Source organism: Anopheles marshallii, chromosome 3 (assembly GCF_943734725.1).
Source record: "Anopheles marshallii chromosome 3, idAnoMarsDA_429_01, whole genome shotgun sequence".
NCBI classification, from domain to species: Eukaryota; Metazoa; Arthropoda; class Insecta; order Diptera; family Culicidae; genus Anopheles; species Anopheles marshallii.
The window spans coordinates 53,967,286-53,987,553 of record NC_071327.1 but is presented as its reverse complement, the minus strand read 5'-3'; the positions used below and the strand labels follow the sequence as shown (position 1 = coordinate 53,987,553).

Here is a 20,268-nt window from a genome sequence, read left to right as displayed (position 1 = left end):
TATGGGACGAGCGAGACAAATCGGTTCAACATTTGAACGGGCAAACAAATGTATACAATTACTGGAGCGATGCAGCGCGTTTTGAACGGATTTCAAGTGCAGCTAAATCTGCAATGCTAAATGGTAATTCCTAAAGGGCTTTGGTTAAATTGTTGCTGGAGAGAAATAAAAAGGGAAACATTATTAACATAAGTGAATTATCGGTCCCTTCGAATACACCTCTCAAAACATTACACTGTGAAACTAGCGGTAGTCAGTCCCATAGCTATCAATTTGTCTTGATCAGTTTGTTTCATTTCAATGAACCGATCCGTCGACCATTCCGATGCCGAGAGAAGTTTAAATCACCTGTAAAAACCCAAACTCATTTCAATTGCTCAGGAAAATTGAATTAAACCATTTTCATGTTCATGGGACGCAATTGAAGCTGTTCTTTGCATTGTGATACATGAGGACTCTTGATAGTAGAGCAGCTCAGGGATTCTCCAGAATCTTTCGATTCCGTGTTCGTTTCGATGTCTTTACTTAATCATAAAGGCATATTTACAATCCTGTGTACGGAGGAATGGTTCCGATGAGATTCGATACCGATTCTGTCGAGTGAAAGACAGATCCACTAGCCACCGGGCAACCTCAAGGGACACTAGCAACAAATAAGGGCAGAGGTAAAGTAAGGTTATTTATTGGAACTACAATTTTGTGAACGGGAGAATTCTGGAGTTCTTCCTTCTTGAAGCAATGCTGTGAAAAACTTGCATGTTGATTGCCTATAATGTATTTACTTTCAATTTAATACATTTCTTCTTCTAACTTATCCCAACCACGCTCGCCAAAGTAACGCTCAACTATCTCCTAACGCTTTCACCGAGAGCTTTCTGCGATAGAACTTTCCTGTAGAACGGAACCGGCTCAACGACATCCTGCCGCTGGAATAGACCCTTCTCCTCCAAAAACCGTGGACGCGGTAATGCAGGTCGCTCGGCAAGATAATCCACCAGATACTTGACCGAGCGCAGGTGCCAGATGTCACGGAACAACCGTTTCAAGCTCATCAAATCGTCCGGAACGTCTGGCCGTTCCACGTCCCAGCCGTCCGCTCCATCCTGCACCCAGCCGGTTCGCAACTCCGGCGGCAATCTTCGACCAAAAGCGATCCGCTTCGTGCCACGCTCGGCCAACATCCGGTGTTGGTGTCGGAGCTGGGCGATACGATTTTCCAGCGCCAGCTGTGGTACGTTCCATTCTGCCGCTATCTGCCCCGGCACCGCATGGATCTCCTTCGGGGCAATGCAGAGTGCTCGGGACATTTCGTCCGCCGACTCGATGGAGAACAGTCCCTTCACGACGTCCGTCGTTAGGCAGGACCGTTCCGCACCGAGCGTGTTGAGCCAGGCGACAAAATCTTGCGCCCCAACGTCGATCAGCTGCTCGACCCGCTCCGATGGTGGCCGGTCCGCGCAGCGTGGTACCAGCTCGTGCAGCTTCGAACGCCACCGGACGCGTTCACGGGTCGGCTTCCGGAGAAAGTTTGCCATCCAATTTTCCACCCTCGGTGGCAGGGCTCGTGGTTTGGGCCGGGGGTCTATCGTCACCTGCAGGGTGGCTGGTTGGTCTGGCGCTCGTACACTTAACTCTCCCGGTAGGCTGGCGGTTTCGACGACGTTGTGGGCGGTTTCGACGACGACGCGTAAGACGGGAGGAGGTTGCATCGTAGCCGGGACCGCATCTATGCAACGCTTGGTCCTTGCGTTCAGTTCGGACGACAACGTGCGGTCCATCGTTCGCTGGAGCTTGTCACGCTTTACCACAGTTTTCATTTGTCGCTCGAACTCCTCCAACAACCGACACTTTTCCTCCCGTTCAGTCACTGGATCATTGAACTCGTATCTCGAAGGACATATGCGAAGTTTTCGGCTGGAGGCTGTCTGCGCTGAATTCATATTTATTTATTTTTCTTCAATTTGTGATGGTTTGTGAGGAGTATGTTTAGGTGTTTGAATTGGATTTGAAGTGACGTCTCGTAGGCTACTATGTTGACAATTCGTTCCATCCACTAGGTGAAGAATACTATTTATACTGCAACATTTCAAGTACGCTTACAATTTATTAGCAGCAATTCGAATTCTCTATTTATCTTCTCAATAATATTTTTGTAGTATACAAAAATTAGTAGTAAATAAAATATGTAGACTAATTTAATAACATCCCACCATAGATTAAATTATTTGGCAATAACAATTTATCTCATAGCAATACGGCCTGGCCGTTCTTATTGAATAAAAAAAAAAAAAAAAAAAAAAAAAACAATTTATCTCACACTGGGTAGGCGATGTTGCGCACTAAATGGAAAACACAATAGAACCCGTGTGATTTTCCCGACTATCAGCTCAAACGAAGCGTATATAAAACGAATAAACCACGCCACCTACAGATAAGGTTTCCATCCCGGGAAGGATGTTTTTGGCAAAGGGATGTTCCGATTTTTTTTCCTACCGGTTTTGTTTTGCTATTTTGACGGCACAGCAGACAGCAGAGGAAACCAAAAAGAAAGGGAAAAAGGAAACAGCTACGGTGCGGAGCAAACGAAAAAAAAAGAAATGATAAATATTTGCATAAAAAAATGCCACCGGAAGCACTTTCGAAAGAATACTGACAACAACCCAAAAACAAAATGAACTACGGCAACAAAAAAGGAATTGGGTTGAAACCGAAACTGAAAAAGAACAAAGAAAAAAAAAAAGTTTAGTTATGAGTTTTGGCGAGACACTGGCCCCTGTGGAAATTGAACGGCAGACGTGGTGGAAAACGTGGAAAATGTCAATATACAATTTTTTATTCTGTAGACACAAATCAACAAATTGGATGGTGGTTTAAAGGGACTTAAACTTGACGGTTGGTTACTAAGTAGCCGGTTCTTATGCAGGTGTTTGATAAACGAGTTTAAAACTAAATCAGATTAAGCTGTGTTTCTATAATCGTCTCTTCAAATATTGATAGTTTATTCTGGAACTAATTTTATAATTTAAAATGCTCTCATGTATCCTCACTAAAAAGGGGTTCAATAGCACGATATGGATACAGAAAAACAAACGTTCCACGTTCGAATGTAAATAACTTTTTAGTGATTTCTCATCTTTAAAAGAAACACTTCACTTCACAACTTTTTCGATCATTTTCACCACCACCCCGCCAAGTACACGTGTCCATCAAGATGTCACAACGCCGCACGATGTTCCACTGCCTTCGGGCGACAACTCGTACTGGTTCGCTCGCACGGGAACATTATCACAACTTCTCACCTTGCGCCACACATCGATCGGTTTTGGGGCGGGATGCCGGTTGTAGACAAAGTTTTATCTATATGACCAAAGTTCGTGCCGAATTGGCCACTTACCATCGATGCCATCGCATCCGGAAGGTACTTTGGCACCTTTTCTGCTTCATTCTTTATTTTACATTGTGCGCAATTCCGGCACAACTTTTCAACCAGTGACTTCAAAAACCCGGTTTCCATATCGCACCAGCTCGAAGTGAAAGAATCGTAAAGATGATTACATTTAAGAACATTGCACAGGACGTGGCAGTAAAATGTAAAAGAAGTGCAAAAAATGCATAACGTTAATGAAATAAACATGTTGCACGTGTGGAAGTTTTGCTTGATTACTGCACCAAATGGTTCGTAAACACTGTTATCCTGTAACTATTATTTTCCTTACGTACGTTTTCTAATTGTTCTTGGTTGTAATGATTGCAATGAACAGTAACATTGCTATCACTCCACAGTATTAATTTGCCCTTCTAGAAAGCAACTCACCATGAATACTACGGTTCTGTTTCCGCTTTTGCTTTCAGGACTACATCAAAGTGTTTGTGAAAGTCAAGCTTCATATAAAACTGCTGCAAAACTTGCTAAAGAAGCGTTTAAATCACAATACCACGGCGTGCACCGGATTTACACCATAGGACTTTCAGACGAGGCATTTACCGGACAGGTTGAGTATGTACCATGGATCAGTTTGCAGCATCCGTACCCCGTTGGATGGACAATAGAAAATGCACTTATCATCATGTGAATTTCTGAGGTAATTTTAATGGCGCGATGGTTGACTTTATGAGACGGACTGATGTAACGGCAAGTCTAGTAGGGAAGTTATCATCATCATTCCGCGTCCTAAAGGTGCATGATAGGAGTCCATTCATAGTGGCAAATGGTAAATGGCGAATAGCTCAATACACCTTTGCTTGTAAGAATAATATTAGTGTTGAGCAGAGTCATTCATATCAAGAAACGACTCTCAAAAGTATAGTAAATGACGATCTAGTTGGAAATAACAAATCATGGATGTTTCATGAATCTTTGAGGACTTATAAAATTTTTAATAAATTATATATAAAATATATTATAAAATAATTCTGACTCAGATTTACTCAACACTAAATAACAATCTTAAGAACCTTTCACCATAGCTAATAATCAACTACTTCAGCAGCCATATGGTAGTTTCTGAAAAAGATTACGGAACACTACCAGTAGTCTAATTGCGATTTTTAATGAAGATTTCTTCATTCGTGTCATCGATGTCCTTAACAGTCCAAAATATAAATATTTTTTTCCCATTTCCTCTATTAGCTCGCACTAGATACGGTTAATTGAGAATCTGAGACTACCTTTTAGATGTCAATGCTTGGAACCTGGCTTTCGCTCAGATACACCGACATCAGTGCCTACAATTGCCTCCAACTCTGCACAGGGCCTACAAGGAGCTAAAACCGCCACTGGGTGTGCACCTTGTCTAAAACAGATGAGAAATTTGAGGCTACATTTGAGATAAAAATATATTCAACAGTTTTTTTTGTTCCCTTATGAGTGGAAGACCAATAGATAAGCTGTAACAATCACCACCCCACACCACTCGCTAATCTCCAGTGGGCTGCGCGTGTCATTAGCATGGCATCTATTTCTTTCATCATTTCAAATGCAAATCTCATTTCAATGTTATGACCTATTTGGAATTTTCACATTCTCCTTATAGCTTCTCACACTAACCGTCCTTCAGAACATCCTATCACATGCTGCAGACGTTGGGAAGCTTCTGCTGGTGGTAATAGTGGATTTAAACACAATTTCAGTGGCGAAATTCTTCACCCACTTCAACGTACACAAATTATTCTATCGAAAATTACTGAGCTATTGTGTTATAACCTTGGCCAGCAAGAATGATCTACTGTCGCTTTTCACCTACGATGTCCTTTCCAATCACACCCAAACGTTCGATTTGATTTCTGCAGCATTTCCACCATTTCTTCGTACGCTATCAGGTCACAAACTGAACGCATTACTCTCGGACAACTATCCCTACGCGTACCTACTAGCATCCGTCTGGGAAGGGGTGGATACTTATGTGGCGACCAGAGCATCGCAAATAGCCAAGACACTAAATAGCGCCACCTAGGCAAAAAAGAGGGTACTAAACAATTTGCTAGTTGGGAAGTTTTGCCTGGACACGACGAATACAATCAGTCCTTTGTTCCGAGGTAAAACCCAAACTAGACAACCGGTAAGGCTAGAACAATAAGATCCTTGTTTGTAGGAGAGGAACGAAGGAATACTCGAGCAAACTAAAAACAGACAGGATCAAACACGAAATGGCCAGCACAATATAAAAGCGGTGGCATGTCCGAACAAAAAGTTAGTTATCGTTTCCCCGTCAACCGACGAACATATTACTACAACCCCAAGGAGGACCGAAGAGCGACCTAGTCCCAACAAAGAAGGAGGGAGTAATAAAATAAGGTCTCCGAACTACGGAATAACCCCCTAAACTTACATCTTTACACTAGCGCAATTTCGCTTCCAGTGTGAAATAAACCTCATCAATCTGGCCATTAACCGGAACAATGCACTGCATCGTATGGACACGATCCGGAAGCAGCTAGCAAATGGTGCGATCGACATACACATGCCACGGGCTCACATCGCAACTACGAACACCGGTGTCGGTGTGGCCAGAGCATACGAATGGGAATCGTTAGTGTTGGTGGTACCGAAATCGGATCAACCAAATCTTACCAACATTACGCTGCAACCATTCTCGATCGAGGTGTGGACGAGGATGTTATGCTATTTTTTGGTTAAACAATTGTTCAAACTATTGGACCTCTTCAAACAGCGATGCGAAAGATTTCGAATAGCGCTTGTAAGTTGCAAATGCTCCAGTTCACTCGGTAGCGTGTCCACTGTTGGCGTGGAGCTAGTAGCCTTCCTGCTGATCGAAGCTTATCTCGCGAAGATCACCGAAGTTTCTGCTGTACTGTCGATTTCGACAGTCGATTTTCGTGTCAAATGTGTTCGCCCGGGCGCATTTGCCAACATGCCTGCGAGTTGCATCGTTGGCTTACGTTGGACGACCTATTGCCACTTTTTATACTGCTTGCCAGTGGTTGGTGCTGCAGTTTTGTTGCATTTATGTTGGAGATTGTTGGGGTGCAATATAATCGTTACGTCAGGCGTAATATTGTTCTACCGCTTATTGACCATGTGCTCGTGAATGCATCAGCTAATCTTTAAATGACTCCCGCCACAGTAAAGCGATCTTCACGATTAACTTATGAAATAGACGAAATTTGTGGATAACCTGAAGAGTGGTTCCGTGGTGGCATGGCACGGGAATTATTACATTGAAGGTCGCGAGTAGAATCTGCTCTAGACCAGCTCTCTCCCGCAAGTACTGACTGTTTCGAATCAATAGTTTTCGCAAATCGAATTTCGAGCCCTTAGGAAACTAACCGGGGAGTTCATCACTTACGCCAATGGTTTGGAAACGGTACGCCAGCGAGATTAGAGTTTGTATAAATTAGTCGAAAACCAACGTGTTTACTTTATTGCTTATTGTTGTTTTTACGTGGAGAAAATGTAACACCTCCCTAAAGCACATCTATCAATTAAACAAAAATCTTTTATACTAGTCATGAAATATAATGTCATAAAATTCAATTCTTCTAGTCACGAACTATGGTGTATCCTCTTTCGAACTCGCAGTCTCTAGTTCGCTAATCGAAAGCATAACAAAACAAACAAAATTATGTATAAAACCAACCGTACACTTGGTTTTGTTTTCAAACAGTCACACTACACTTAAGGACAAGATGAATTTCCCGGTTCCGAAAAAAGCAGTAGATTATTGTTCTTGCACATCCCAGGGCTGTGCCCAGAATGAGGAGGGGAAAGGGCAGTTCGGTATGAGCATTATCCAAGCAACACGTGCCTTCACACGTGCAGTGATCGTATTGTGCGTACGTTTCTTAACCGTGCTTTCGCGTCCTCGCTCAGCTGCGGACAGTTGAGCGCATTGAACCACACCAAGCTGCGACAGTGCCGCACGATATGTTCCACCGATAGGTCGGTGATCGCTTTACAGCTTTCCAGATTCAGCAACCGCAGATTGCGCAGATCCCGGCACAGGTACAGCACGGCGGTATCACAGATACGCTTGCAGGCGTCCACCAGCACGTACTCGAGCTGCGGACAGTCGCGCACGAGCGTCGCAATGCCCGCCTCGGTTACGTACAAACCCCGCAGATCGATCTTCTTCAGCAGCGGAAACCGCAACGCCATCAGAGCCTGATCGGACAGATCCCGACAGTGGCTGAGATTGAGATAACACAGCTTGTGCAGGTTCGCGATCGGGTAGAACCGTATCCGCTCGAACGGCATCACGATCGTATCGAACACGTCCCGGTTGAAGAAGCTATCACCGAGGTCGATTGTGCGCTGCAGATTCAAATACTCCAGCCCTTTCAGATGCGAAAAAGCAATCTGCAGATCGTGAATGTTTTCGTACGTACACTGGTACAGCGTCAGGCTGCGTATGTGAGGGCAGCGCTCGAAGAACCGTGGGAGTGTGTTGCGCGAAAACATTGCCGCCGATACGAACAGCTTCTCGAGCGCGGGATTTTCGTACGCACTCAGATCAATGTTGCCCTTCATCTGCGTGGCATCCGTAATCTTTAGGTAGTTTAGCTGCGGCATCTTGACTAAAAACGACCGATGCAGGTTGTTGATGCGGGCCACCCGAAGCTTGATGCGCTTCATCTGCGGTAGAAAGGCACTGAGGGCATGCAGAAAGTGTTCGCTGGCCGAGAATATATTGTCCAGATTCAGGTGCACTATCGTTGGTTGCAAGCGTGCCAGCTGCAGTATATCGTATTCCTTGAGCGCAAAGCACGATTTCACTGAAACCTTTCGTAATCGTAGATTTTTTATACGGCCGATTTGCTGCAGCAACGCACCGGTCGCTTTTGTGTAGCTAAGTGTAATTGCTTCGAGGGTGGCACTTAACATTGCCACAAAGCTCACCAACTGTTCACCCCATCGTTCGTACGAGGAAAACGTTAGCTTGATCGCCTTTAGATTGGGACAGATGCGCTTCAACAGGTTCAAGAACCCATCGTACAGGAAGGAGGATCGTATCGTGAGCGAATGTAACCGTTCCAGGCGGAAATCGATCGGTGCGTTATAGATTTGCGGACCGTCAAACTTAATAGATTTAATCGTTAGCGTCCGTAAGTTATCCCGCGTAGACTGTAGCACCCCTACCAACGTTTCGCCACTGATTGTGCACTCGTTCAGCGTCAGCTCGACGGTGTGACTACCGATGGAGCGCCACAGCATCGGGGCGGGACTGATGACGCAGGATTTTAAGCATACTTTCTCGAACGTGCTGCGTGTATTCTCCAGCACCAGACACGGTTCGACGCCTTCCTCTATCCGGAAGTTCCGCAGGGACAGGACAAACCGATTCATAAGCGTACGGTTGTTGATCACTATTTCATACCAGTGTCTGCAGGTTTGACGCACCGAAGCCAGATCGGGAACGCGAAGGTTGTGAAAGATTGCGGTCAGCACCTCGGTCGGAAGCGATTGGATGGTGGTGGTGCCCGTGGTGAGGCTCGATTCGACGGACGGCGACACATCCATCGCACCGAAACGGCTGCAAGTGTACGAAAACATTGGTCTATTTCATTATCACGGCGAAAACTTACACACCTACCCGAGCGACTGTTGCAAGCAATGTTGTGGCGGAAATGCAGAAAATCTGAAACGGAATTGTAACCGAAATCGCACGATTGAATAATACGAAACAAAGAGACGCAAAAAGGAGAACAAAAGTTTTTGTTGTTTTCAATCGCAATTTTTTCCTTTCAATCAAATCTGTTTACGTGCCCGTTTGGAAGGGCTGCTTGAAGAGTGCAATTCTCCGGCGGCCGTTCAACAAGTAGAGCAAGTGTGTTAGGGCTATTGCATTTATTTGAATTTGGTCCGATTTGTATGTTACCATGGCTTAGAAAAGACATACCTTATCGTACATAAGTTACTCAACTGGTGACTGTAAACCAATTACTCGAATGCCAGCTGATTGTCAACAAAGGAACGTCACGCAGAAACCCTCATTAAAACCAAAACAAATCAGAACCATTGCACTGTCGCACTACTGGCAAGTGTGTTAAAAAGTTATTTCACTGGCATCACTTACATCATTTGTCCCGTTTCAGGTTGAAAATATTCGCCTAACATCAAACTGGAAGAATATAATTAGAATTTCAAGATGTGGCCTCTAATTATGCAGTTCCTGCGTTCCAATGCCGCCTACATCACACTCCCCGTGGCAGCTATAGTCGGTGTGATAGGATATAACATCGAGGGCCTCCTTTCAGACAAGTACACCCCATACAGTCGTAAGAGATGATTCTTCAATGTTTCCGAACTACAGATAGCTTCATATCAGCAACGGTTTCACTTTTCAGCTTCCATTCAAGAGAAACGTGCAGAGCGTATCACCGAGGATGAGAAACTAAAAGCGGCAACCGACGTAGAAAAGCTTGTTTATAGGGAGAATGTACTTGGAAGGAACCTTTCACCTTCGCTTGAGAATGGAAAATAATCATGTATATGGTTTAGTTTATATTGTTAGTAGCATTTCCTAGTGATAAACAAGCAATAAACGCTACAATGTTGTTTTAAAGACGGTAATACTTAATTGGAACCAGCGTTTTTTTTTTAGTTTTTTCTAATCAACTATCCCTAAAAGAAGTCCTTCCCTTGTAAATGTATACTTTTCTTGCATTTCCTGCTTGTGTGCAAAAGGTGTAGAATTTTTAAAGCGTTGGATAAAACGAATAATTTGTACATACTGTTATACCTTTGTTGTAATGCACCACCCTTTCGTGACAAGAACGTAATTGGTCGATGATACACTAAAGGAAGAATGTAAAATTTTCCGTACATGAAGAGCTTTAATAACAACAAGAGGAATAATAATTGCGTTTTGTACATCGCACAGTTACCTAAATTTGGGCTAGTATGAAAATAAGCTCGTTATTCAGCATCAGGTCTACCGCTAATAAGGAGATTTTTAGTTTTTATTAAGTTGGAAGTACACAGGATATACATAGCATCAAATACTTCACTGCCGCTCACTCTTCTATGTCCTTGAAACCCTTCGATTCGACGATCTTACTTCGCTCAAGAAGAACAGCTCCTTCCTTGAACCTATAGATTTTGTAAAAAAGGGAAATAAGGCAATAGTGGTTGTACGTCGACCGACGGCGAGGATCTACATACTCTTGTGGCTTTTGCATCGCAAACTCGTACATCCAACCCAGCTTGACTTTGCACTTCTTGCACATGACATCGCGCACCAGATGGTGTCCGGTGTTCATATACCGGTATTGTACCTCGGATTGCGTAAGGTTGACCACTCGTCTGAACAAATACGCTGGACCTGAAAACAGACAGTCGCAAGATGTATTAGAAAACCAATCATAGTACTTAATGATTCGTAGAATTCGTATAATTCGACTTCACAGTACCGGTTGTTCCAATGTATCTGGTGCTGATGAGTTGCTCCCAGTTGGTCAGATTGGTATTGCAAGCGGCACAGTTGTACAGCTTTTGGCCGTTGATGTGTTCCAGAAAAATTCTACCCATGATTGTGCGGAAACATAAATCGCTAGTCAAATGTAACTATGAACGGAGTATACTGTTTATCGCTGCTCAAGCTAAATCTTTTGAGTGCAGTTGAGGAATGGCCGCTTTACCTGTCAAAGCTGTCAATTTAAAATAAAACTCACAATTACACTTGCATACAAGCGAAACAGGCCATGACAAATCGTGACTGAGGAAATGCAGAACTAAACTTCTTGTAATCGTTTCTCTACGCTTTTGAATTCTAGCAAGTTGAGCTAAGAATTAAAAATATTAATTGCAACAAAGCGATTTTTCTGAGCAACAAAACAGAACCTTCCGGATGGTCGGTCAGTTCAGTGTTAACAGATTAGCTTGCCAAAATTTAAAATAATGTTGGTTCCACCGAATTGAAAATAATATTGGTTCCACCGATTTGGGCTGCCCGATAACAGTCCTTTCCGGCCTTTATCAGAATCTTTATCGGCACCGATAACATCCTTTCACGATAACAGTCCTTATCGGACAGCCCGACAACAGTCCTTATCGACCTTTATCGGGATCTTTATCGGCACCGATAACATCCTTTCACGATAACAGTCCTTATCGGACAGCCCGATAACAGTCCTTATCGACCTTTATCAGGATCTTTATCGGCACCAATTACATCCTTTCACGATAACAGTCCTTATCAGGCTGTCCGATAACATTCCTTATCGAGCTACCCGATAACAGTCCTTTTTGGGCTGTTCGAGCACATCCCTTTTCGCTTATCGGGCTTGCCGAGAGTCCTAGAAGACTTCGAAGTATACGCCGGATCTGACTCCGTTCGACTTAATACTACAGTCGGTGTTTAGTCCGGAGTTGACTAGGGTTGTTGATTTCGGGGTGAACTCCGGATTTGACAGCGGATTGCTTTGTAGTCGTAGACTTCGTTTTGTAGTTCGATAGGACAACATAGCAAAAATATTCCACACAATACAAGCTATATTCTAAAGGAGCCTGAGCTTGGATGTCTTTTCTAACCCAAGGAATAAGATCCAGAACTTAAAAGGCGACAGTGGCTTTGCGGATTTCATGGACATGACATAACTATACGGAGTTAAGGTAGCAATTGCGGAGGATGGATTATGAGACCGATTGAAGGAAATGATGGAACATTTAAAATACAATAAATATAGAAAATAACCGGAACAGCTACGAGAGAAGGATATACGACTGTATAATAACAGTCCTTCATGACAGGACTTGTAGACTGTCCCATGACCTAAAATATATTATTTTGTACAGAATAGCTTTTAATTCATTTAATATGTCAAACTAAATTTCGATTTTTCCGAGTATGCCCGGGATAAGGCAATTCGCAAGGAGGAAACGCCTTGTAAAATTTGAAATATTTGTAAAAACTCAACACTATGTTGATAATACGGCAAATGCCGTCATTATGGAGTAAATAAATAAATAAATAAAATAAATTTCAGTTTTTAATATATCACGTCCACTACCAACATACTTTTTACTTTACTTAAAATCTCTCCTTAACTCGCAGACACTTACCTTTAATGGTAGTTTATCCATAATTCTTGATACGATAACCGAACTTCGCCAACCTGTAGTGCAAACAATCTCCACGTTTTTGTTACGTTCTCCATCTTCCTTTCTTAGTAGAAAAAAATAAACTAAGGTCGCTCTTCATATATCTCCTACTAACTTTGTTGACAACGAAGTAGGCTTAATTTTGGCCTACTTGTACTTTGACCTTACCTAATGCTTCACCCCCCCCCCCCCCTCCCCCCCTCGACATCCACATTAATCGAACACTCGAGAGATACACGACACAATAAAAAACGTTCTTAAAGAGCTAAACATAAATACATCATCAACCTAGCCACTGCTCGGCGGAAGGATCGTTCCATACATCAGAAATAGCTTTTCCAAGCAAACAGCGTGAAAGATCAATTACCTGACTCAATTAAGCGAGTCCAACGTGACGTCAGTCGCTTGGGTAAAACGTAAAGAGTTTAAGAGCTCCGTTTTGCTACGTTCCGAAATATAGACAATCATTCGGTTCAATATTTGTACGCATGTATGCAGCACTGGCGCGGGGGTTCCGTCTCGTTCCTACCCTCCCGATCCCGGAGGATGGCCTCTTTGATTGAACCAGTTTTTGTCTTTGCCGAACGTTCAATCCGTTTCCTAAAACCTGCCAGCTGGACTTGTGAAGCTGGTTCAACAAAGGATTGTGCTTCTGTGCAGGGAACGGGGCTCAAACGGTTTGTCCGGAGCTTTGCTGTTGCTTCTGCCACCTCGCAACCGGTGAAGTGGGTTCTACGTCATTATCCTCGCTGCGAATAAGCCGCCGTTTCGCTATCGATCAACGAAGCAACCGTCACCGCAACGAACGGCCCTTAAGAGCGTAAGGCAGCGAGCATCACGTAGCAGTGCGAGTCGATCATTCGAGCGCGCAACACATCGCAAAAGTGGTAGAACATCCGGCCGCCTCAGTCGCCGCTACTAAACGCAGCTAGTGAACAAGTGTGCAACCGTTGGTGGTAACAGCAGGAAGAGCGCATCTTTGCCGCAGGATGAGATCCGCCATTTCCATCGGTTTATTGATCCTCGTGATCGTACAGTGCACCCTGACAAGTCCAGTTCCGCAAGTAAGTTAGCGTTACGTACCGTGATCGCGTTCTGCTCGATCTGGTATACATTATGTGTGAGTGTTCTGTACCGTAGTACGTTTGGACTTGGAGTTGGAATTTTATTCAAAAAAAAAACCTGCTTGCGATCATGCCGTGTTAACGTGAGATGCATGACGATGTGAAACTTATTTGCAGACGAAAGCTACCCACGATCGCACAAGATCGGTCCATTTCATTACCATACAAAAGCGATAGACGGCAGTGCGAGCAGTGGTTTTCCACGGGATGGGTTTGTCCACAGTGGCTATCGGAGCTTGGGATGGCAAGGGATCGGAATCGGAGGGTTGTCCCACATCGAAGCTGTTGGCTTGAATTGAAATCATTGTGTGAAGTGATGGAATGCTTCGCAAACAGCCCGCAATACGCAGCTCAAAGTGGTAGAAATGTAGGGTTTAACTGCGTCCTACGGTAGTGATTCATAACTTTTGTGACGACACAATAATTATACTGGCATGCAGGAGATGTACTCTAGGGCGTGATCGTGATGATCATAATTCACCCTTCATTAGGGGGGGGAAAGGTACATTAGATTTACAGATTATCGCACAAATGAAAAAATATATAAGTAAAGAAATATCTAAAAGTTAATGAAGAACTGACGGCTTTGAAGATTAATTGACTGTTTTTTTTTTTGCTAGAACCAATACCCAAGATCTAATGAAATGCTTAGTCACTGGGCCAACTGTCTTTGAATCGCTCACATTTAATTTATTATTTTTAATCTTCAAACCTCACGCTTCTATAATTAGCTGTAGTTTCCACAGCGTGTTTTTTGCTTAAAGCAAGAAGGAAATCAACAGCAGCAAAGGACGCATCCAATGTGTTGCTTCACAGTTCGCTGCCCCTTTTGCGGAAGGTGATAGAAAACACTGGTGCAAAATAGGAACAAAAAAAAAAGGCAAAAGAAAATTCCACCGCAACAAGTGTCGGAATAATGAAGAATCTCATTTGAGTTTTTTCGCTATTTCCCGTGTAACCATCCACGTGGAAGGTTAAACAGCTCACCAAGGTGGAATAATGGCTGTTTTCTAAAACCGGTGTGTCAATGCTTCTGTCCGCAGCTAAGGTTTTTCACTATCGCAGGTGCTTCTCGCTTCAGTGTACTCTCTACAGAATCCCACTTTCGAAACAAAGCGTAACGCACAGAAAAGAAACTGGATGGTAATCAATTCCTGCCTGCCCCCAAACACAGTTAAGCTCACCCTAAACCAGTTTGCTAAAAAGCGTTCTGCCGTACCAGCCGGTGTGGAGAGAAGGAAAGCAATGGGCGATATTTAAATTTGTGTGCTAAAAAGCAACTCCAACAAACACACACACACACACACACACACACACCTGTTTTAAGGCCCATTGGCTGTGGGCTGGTTCATGGTGGATCATACCGTACGGATCGATGAATAATGTATGCGAGGAAGCGTCTGCGATAGTGTGAAAATTTAATTTAACCCACAAGCAAGCACGGTTCACCGGGGTTTTTGCTCGCAACGAAAGACCTGCGCGCGACATAAAGCGACGAACCCCGCATCGCACTGTGCATCACACTGTGGGATCGCACGGTGCGGACACTATCAGCGAGCGGTTGCAGTCGGTAGTGGTGGCCAAAAATAAAAGTAAAAGTTGCCGGGCAGGAAATAGATCACGGTGCAGGCATGAAGCGTGGTGCTACACTTGACATTGACCACCGAATGTACCGCTTGAACGACGGTGGATCGGTTTCGTTAGCGTGAGGGATGCATTGGACACAAGCGTATCGCTTGCAGTGGAATCTTACCGGTGAATCAACTCGCCGCAATACTCCGATCAAAGTAATTAAACCATTCCGATCTGAAGTTGTAGCTGTAAGCTTTGTTTCATGACACTAAAGGAGTGTTCTAGATGAACGATCAATCCTTCATTAGCTTTTGTTTAGATCTTTTACATTGCTCTTCTGTGGCTTCCTGTTTATTTTTGCGGCTCAAAATGAACAGTTTGAAGTGCCCAAAACAACAACAAAACCATTCTAGAAGGTTATTAAAGGTTAAGTCCTTGTTTATTTTTTTATGTTATTGTCCAACCACCCATTACAACTCACCTTATTGATTAGTTCCAGCACACACATAGGCCATGCAATCAACTCACAATTTCTCGTCATGTTGTTTTTGCGCGAGTGAGTACGAGGCAAAACTGTAGCGAGCCGTCCATTTTTTTTTTTCACAAGCTCGGCTGGAAATCGTGACGCTTGACGGAATTTATCAGAGAATATTAAACATTCGAGCCGGTGCAAAAGTGCCATTTGCCGTGGTTGTGAGCCAGAGTCCACCCAGCATAGGATGAGAATGGTATGAGCTTCTACATGTGTGTAAGCCGTATGAGAAGTCTGACGGGGAGGGTCGTAAGATAAAGTTCCGTCAGCTCGTTGGAACAGGTTTGTTCTGACTATGATTCCAACGATGGCTAAGAACGTGCTAAATGCCGTCGATCTTATTCTAGCGAGAATTCCTACTTTTTCTTGCAAGATGTAAATGTGGAAGAAACTTGTTACACTTTTACAATAGTGTAGATCTCCATGTAAGGATTTTTGTACGAGCAAGTTTCCGACCCGATTCAACCATCAGCTTCTCCTGCATCGTCCATTTTGTATTCTTGCATGATCATGTTGTGGTTTTTTTTTATTGAATTTGTGAGTCTTATAATTCGCCATTTATGGAAGTATCTCGATCCACTCGTTTGGGTGTTCCCTATGTCACAAAACAAGTTTCCCCAGGCATGATGGCGTCATGGCGCTCGAAGATTCACCTCGAAAAAATTGCGAGTCAACCGTACGCTCAAGTTGCACCCTGTTCACACGTCACCGCCATAAATTATCGGAATCGAGATCGGCATTCTAACGTCTGGCGAAGAACGCTTGACGCCTGATCGGCGCACACCGCTACCGGGTGACGCGTGACAGAATGGCTCGCGGAAAGGGAGAGAGATTAATTGTGGCACGATAGGATCTCCCCGTCCACCGTCGTGCTTATTAATGATGATTGTGTAATATCTCACAGAAAATGTGGATATAGAATTGAGCAACAACTGGAAACACGTCGATCGTTCGCTTCTTACTAGACTGATCGTTTTCCCATTCCCTCTTCCTTACAGTTTCTCACCTTCCGTGATGGGAAATTCGGCGTAAACTTCGGTGGCTACCACGCGGAGGCCGGTTTGGGCGGTCTGCTTACCGGGAACAGTGCCCACGGTGGTCTGTCCGCTTCGGCCGGAACGCCCCACGGGCAGCAGGCCGGTGCCGGCATTGGCGGTCTGGTCGGCGGCAATGGTAATGGCATACTGGGTGGTTTCTTGGGTGCATTTGCACGGTCGCCAGGATATTACTAAACCTTTGCTTGCGCGCTGTGCCGATGCATGACGACACGGTCACACAATGCACCCATTCGGTGCGATGCATCCGAAAATTAATGTATGTGCGTTTAATAAACTAAACGATGGCTTGATGTTTAAATGTTCGATCACTAACCGCATGCTCACTGTGTTTAACTTAACTTGCACGTGTTAAACAAACAAACTAATCTTCTTAGGTGTTTGACCTTGTGGCTATGTGTTGTTGGAGGCAGAGAAACGTACGCCACGCTATTAGTTCACTTTAACAGCTAACAACAGCGCTTACAAAGCACTATGTGTTCTATCGCACCAAGTAACCTGCCGATACCAGGGGAAAACTAACCTAACCCTTCGAAGGTCAATGCTTACCGGAAGAAAACATTCGCAGAACGCACCGCGGGTGGAGCGTACGCTGGAGCAACGGCTGGACATGGTGTTGGAGCTAGCGCTGCCATCGGCGGAGGACTTGATGGAGCGGGTGGAGCTGGCGGTGTTGGGGCCGAATCACACGCCGGAGGAGTGAGCAAGAAGGTCGTCCGGCTGGGCCAAACTAACCATGGAGCACCACCATCGGAGGTAACCACAAACGGTATGTAGCTTTAGACGAAGCTAGACACTGATCCGGATGCTTTACTTCCGTTCCGTTAAGGTCGTCATTGCGAAGGAAACCGGTGTACACCACGAAGGAAACTTTGAGCGTATCGATAACCACCAGGTGAAGGAACTGCACACCGACCTGAGAGCACCAGCACCCCAACCGGCACCGACACACACCTTCCACAAGACGGTGTACAAGAAAAAAGTCATAAGCCATCCTCACAAGGTAAGTGCGTGAAACCTCGGGTTAATGTGAATGCTCGGTTAAAACTGAGCTCCAACATTTTCGTCACCCAATTAAACACACACGTTCACACGGGACATCCGATGAGTATCACACACCCAAAATCAAACAAACAAACAAAAAAAATCCCTTTTCAAAATTTGCCTCTAGGTCGCCGTAATTGAAACACATCACACTGGGCCCCAGCCTCAGCTGGACATTAATCGATTCTTCGACTTCCAAACATTCACCAACTTGGGTGCGCATTATGCTCATCCTGCACCGCCGCCGCCACCACCGCCACCACCAGCACCGATCGTACAAAAGACGCTAGTGAAGCAGGTGTCCTATCAACCTGTATACACACCTACCTATCAAAAAGAGGTACCACTATTGGATTTTGGCCCTTTAGCACCGCGATCTTCATTGGCCCATGCGTGCAACTCATCTTAGCTTGTACACACGCCCACACACACACACTGTAACACAAACATAACTGCTTCATTTCATTGTGAATATGATCATTTACTTCGCGTGGCTTATTTACCCGCTGAGAAGAAGTATCCCATTGACACTAGCCTTTTTCCTACCGTGACATCACAGGTGCACACCCGTTTCGATTCGTCCAACGGGCACAGCGGTGGCGGATCATCCTCGACCAGCCACGTAGTTGCCAGCTCGACTCACAATGCAAACTTCTGGAACGATATCTTCAACGTAAGTTTCGCCCACTTGCCTGTGCTCGGGAGATGGATCTGATCAGCGTTTTGCAATTGCTTTCCATAGATTCCCATCTCCACACTGACGGCGGTCAATCAGCTGCTGAACAATAAGGCCGGAAGCGGTAGTCTGCACGTCGAGAAGCACGTTGAAGTGCATTAAAATGAACACCGAGCGAAAAGCGGCAGTGAATCGACAAACGTGGACAACTTGTGTCAAGTGAAACGTTTTTAACATTAAATATAGGTGGTGAATATCTAAAAAAAAACTCAACGGGGCTCTAAGTCTTGTTCTTGAATGATTAAAAATGAGAAAAGTGAAAAGAAATTAATAGTAGTAAAATGTACTAGGAAACACATGTTTATGTTTAAATGCTTTATTGCACAATTAGGTAAAGGATTTCACATGGCTTGCTTCGGTAGATTGGTCATGTCATTAGAATGATGCAGGACAATCTAGCTCTTTTGTAGTGATGTAGTGATGACATGACTGCGTCCTCCGGAAAGAACAGAAAAATGGCAGGCATCAGCCTCCAACTCCCAAGTAGTTCAAAGCGCATGTCGCTAAAAAACGAAAGGAATAAGCAAAATATCGGTGATAAAGTAATTATCGTATCTGAGGACCTCTTTGCTCAGTTCCCTCTAAATCTGTCTATCTGTTTGTTGTTCTGTCTGTTCCCTCTAAATCTGCAGATGCATCTGCACTTTACCATTATACTGAAGATTCCAAGAGTTCCGAGCAGCAAAGTTACCACAAGAACCTGCCTGATTTAACAACCGACGAAATATTCTCCGTCGTCAAGAGTGCCCTGAACAAAGTAACATCAGCAGTATTTCAAGATGGGAACAGTAAATACAATAAAAGTTCTGCGATTCCCAACCTCGATGCATCCAGAGACTTCAAATGCTAAGCAATTGTGTATGATTTGAGCTTCACAAATTCTTACAATCCAGGAGATTTCAACAAGAAATTCTTAGTATTAAGTACACATAGCAGAAACCCCAAACTAGCAGAGACGGATATGTGATGATCAAATGATGAAGATTCTGCACCAGCTTCAACAGAGATAATCGGTAGATCGTATGCATCAGCACCAAAAGAGGATCACGAAAACATTATTATACTGAAATATTAAAATGGTTTGAGGTGGGTATTTTCTTTATTTCGTTGACTACAGTGGAAATGTACATGCCACGTTCCGTTCATAAAGGTTAACGAACCGGTTATTCGAACGGAAATTCAACCGGTAATTTAAAGCAGCCTGTCCGTCTGTGGCACTGTCGAGGTGAAACCAACTGCATTTCGATCTCCGAACCGCGCGCTCTAAACACCCGTCACAGCTGTCACATCGACCGATATTTGCAGACTGGCTCTGTTTACCATTGTTTTCGCGTTTGTGGGGCGCCCGTTTTATCGTTTTTATCCCGTGCGTACGCGCTGTTCGTCGTAGCCGTCGTCGTGGTCGCGTGAAACAGGAAACACAGATAAAAGTGTAACCACACAATCTTGCGGAATAACACGTTTTTCCAGTGCGTGCACGAAACTAGTGCAATAGAGGTGCGCAAGAATTGCGACGAAAGAGAAACCTTTCGACGGATGCACACAACCACACGTACGCATGCACACACACACACATGTAGGTGATGTGGGTTTTTCGTGAAGAAGGGATCGTCAGGGCGATAGTGGGTTGTTGGTGGCAAGGCGAA

At 44.3% G+C, this 20,268-nt stretch overlaps 5 protein-coding genes across 5 annotated transcripts; 2 read left to right on the top strand and 3 right to left on the bottom strand.

Moving 5' to 3' along the window:
• Nucleotides 1–845: 845 nt before the first annotated feature.
• Nucleotides 846–1,940, bottom strand: LOC128715313 (uncharacterized). The gene has a single exon (XM_053810195.1). The coding sequence runs from the start codon at nt 1,938–1,940 to the stop codon at nt 846–848; it is 1,095 nt and encodes a 364-aa protein (XP_053666170.1).
• Nucleotides 1,941–7,267: 5,327 nt separating this feature from the next.
• On the bottom strand, nt 7,268–8,977 carry LOC128714991 (uncharacterized). Its single transcript, XM_053809872.1, has one exon. The coding sequence runs from the start codon at nt 8,975–8,977 to the stop codon at nt 7,268–7,270; it is 1,710 nt and encodes a 569-aa protein (XP_053665847.1).
• A 628-nt stretch (nt 8,978–9,605) lies between these two features.
• Nucleotides 9,606–9,941, top strand: LOC128714039 (small integral membrane protein 12-A). Its single transcript, XM_053808916.1, has 2 exons — nt 9,606–9,735; nt 9,805–9,941. Exons 1-2 carry the CDS (start codon nt 9,606–9,608, stop codon nt 9,939–9,941), a joined length of 267 nt encoding a protein of 88 aa, XP_053664891.1.
• Nucleotides 9,942–10,473: 532 nt separating this feature from the next.
• Nucleotides 10,474–10,987, bottom strand: LOC128712128 (protein yippee-like). The gene is made up of 3 exons (XM_053807024.1): nt 10,870–10,987; nt 10,622–10,781; nt 10,474–10,549 (listed from the first exon to the last, which is right to left on the bottom strand). The coding sequence occupies exons 1-3, from the start codon at nt 10,985–10,987 to the stop codon at nt 10,474–10,476; spliced, it is 354 nt and encodes a 117-aa protein (XP_053662999.1).
• Nucleotides 10,988–13,548: 2,561 nt separating this feature from the next.
• LOC128713808 (SKI family transcriptional corepressor 2) lies at nt 13,549–18,724 on the top strand. Its single transcript, XM_053808676.1, has 7 exons — nt 13,549–13,623; nt 16,786–16,960; nt 17,411–17,598; nt 17,672–17,845; nt 18,014–18,226; nt 18,446–18,559; nt 18,629–18,724. Exons 1-7 carry the CDS (start codon nt 13,549–13,551, stop codon nt 18,722–18,724), a joined length of 1,035 nt encoding a protein of 344 aa, XP_053664651.1.
• Nucleotides 18,725–20,268: the final 1,544 nt, after the last annotated feature.

Coding starts and splice junctions, on each gene's coding strand:
- LOC128715313 (XM_053810195.1), bottom strand. CDS start 1,940: ATGAATTCAGCGCAGACAGCCTCCAGCCGAAAACTTCGCATATGTCCT.
- LOC128714991 (XM_053809872.1), bottom strand. CDS start 8,977: ATGGATGTGTCGCCGTCCGTCGAATCGAGCCTCACCACGGGCACCACC.
- LOC128714039 (XM_053808916.1), top strand. CDS start 9,606: ATGTGGCCTCTAATTATGCAGTTCCTGCGTTCCAATGCCGCCTACATC. Junction 9,736..9,804: donor CAAGTACACCCCATACAGTC/GTAAGAGATGAT, acceptor TTCACTTTTCAG/CTTCCATTCAAGAGAAACGT.
- LOC128712128 (XM_053807024.1), bottom strand. CDS start 10,987: ATGGGTAGAATTTTTCTGGAACACATCAACGGCCAAAAGCTGTACAAC. Junction 10,782..10,869: donor CAGATACATTGGAACAACCG/GTACTGTGAAGT, acceptor GTCTGTTTTCAG/GTCCAGCGTATTTGTTCAGA. Junction 10,550..10,621: donor GCGATGCAAAAGCCACAAGA/GTATGTAGATCC, acceptor CAAAATCTATAG/GTTCAAGGAAGGAGCTGTTC.
- LOC128713808 (XM_053808676.1), top strand. CDS start 13,549: ATGAGATCCGCCATTTCCATCGGTTTATTGATCCTCGTGATCGTACAG. Junction 16,961..17,410: donor CGGTCTGGTCGGCGGCAATG/GTAATGGCATAC, acceptor AAACATTCGCAG/AACGCACCGCGGGTGGAGCG. Junction 18,560..18,628: donor TCTGGAACGATATCTTCAAC/GTAAGTTTCGCC, acceptor TGCTTTCCATAG/ATTCCCATCTCCACACTGAC.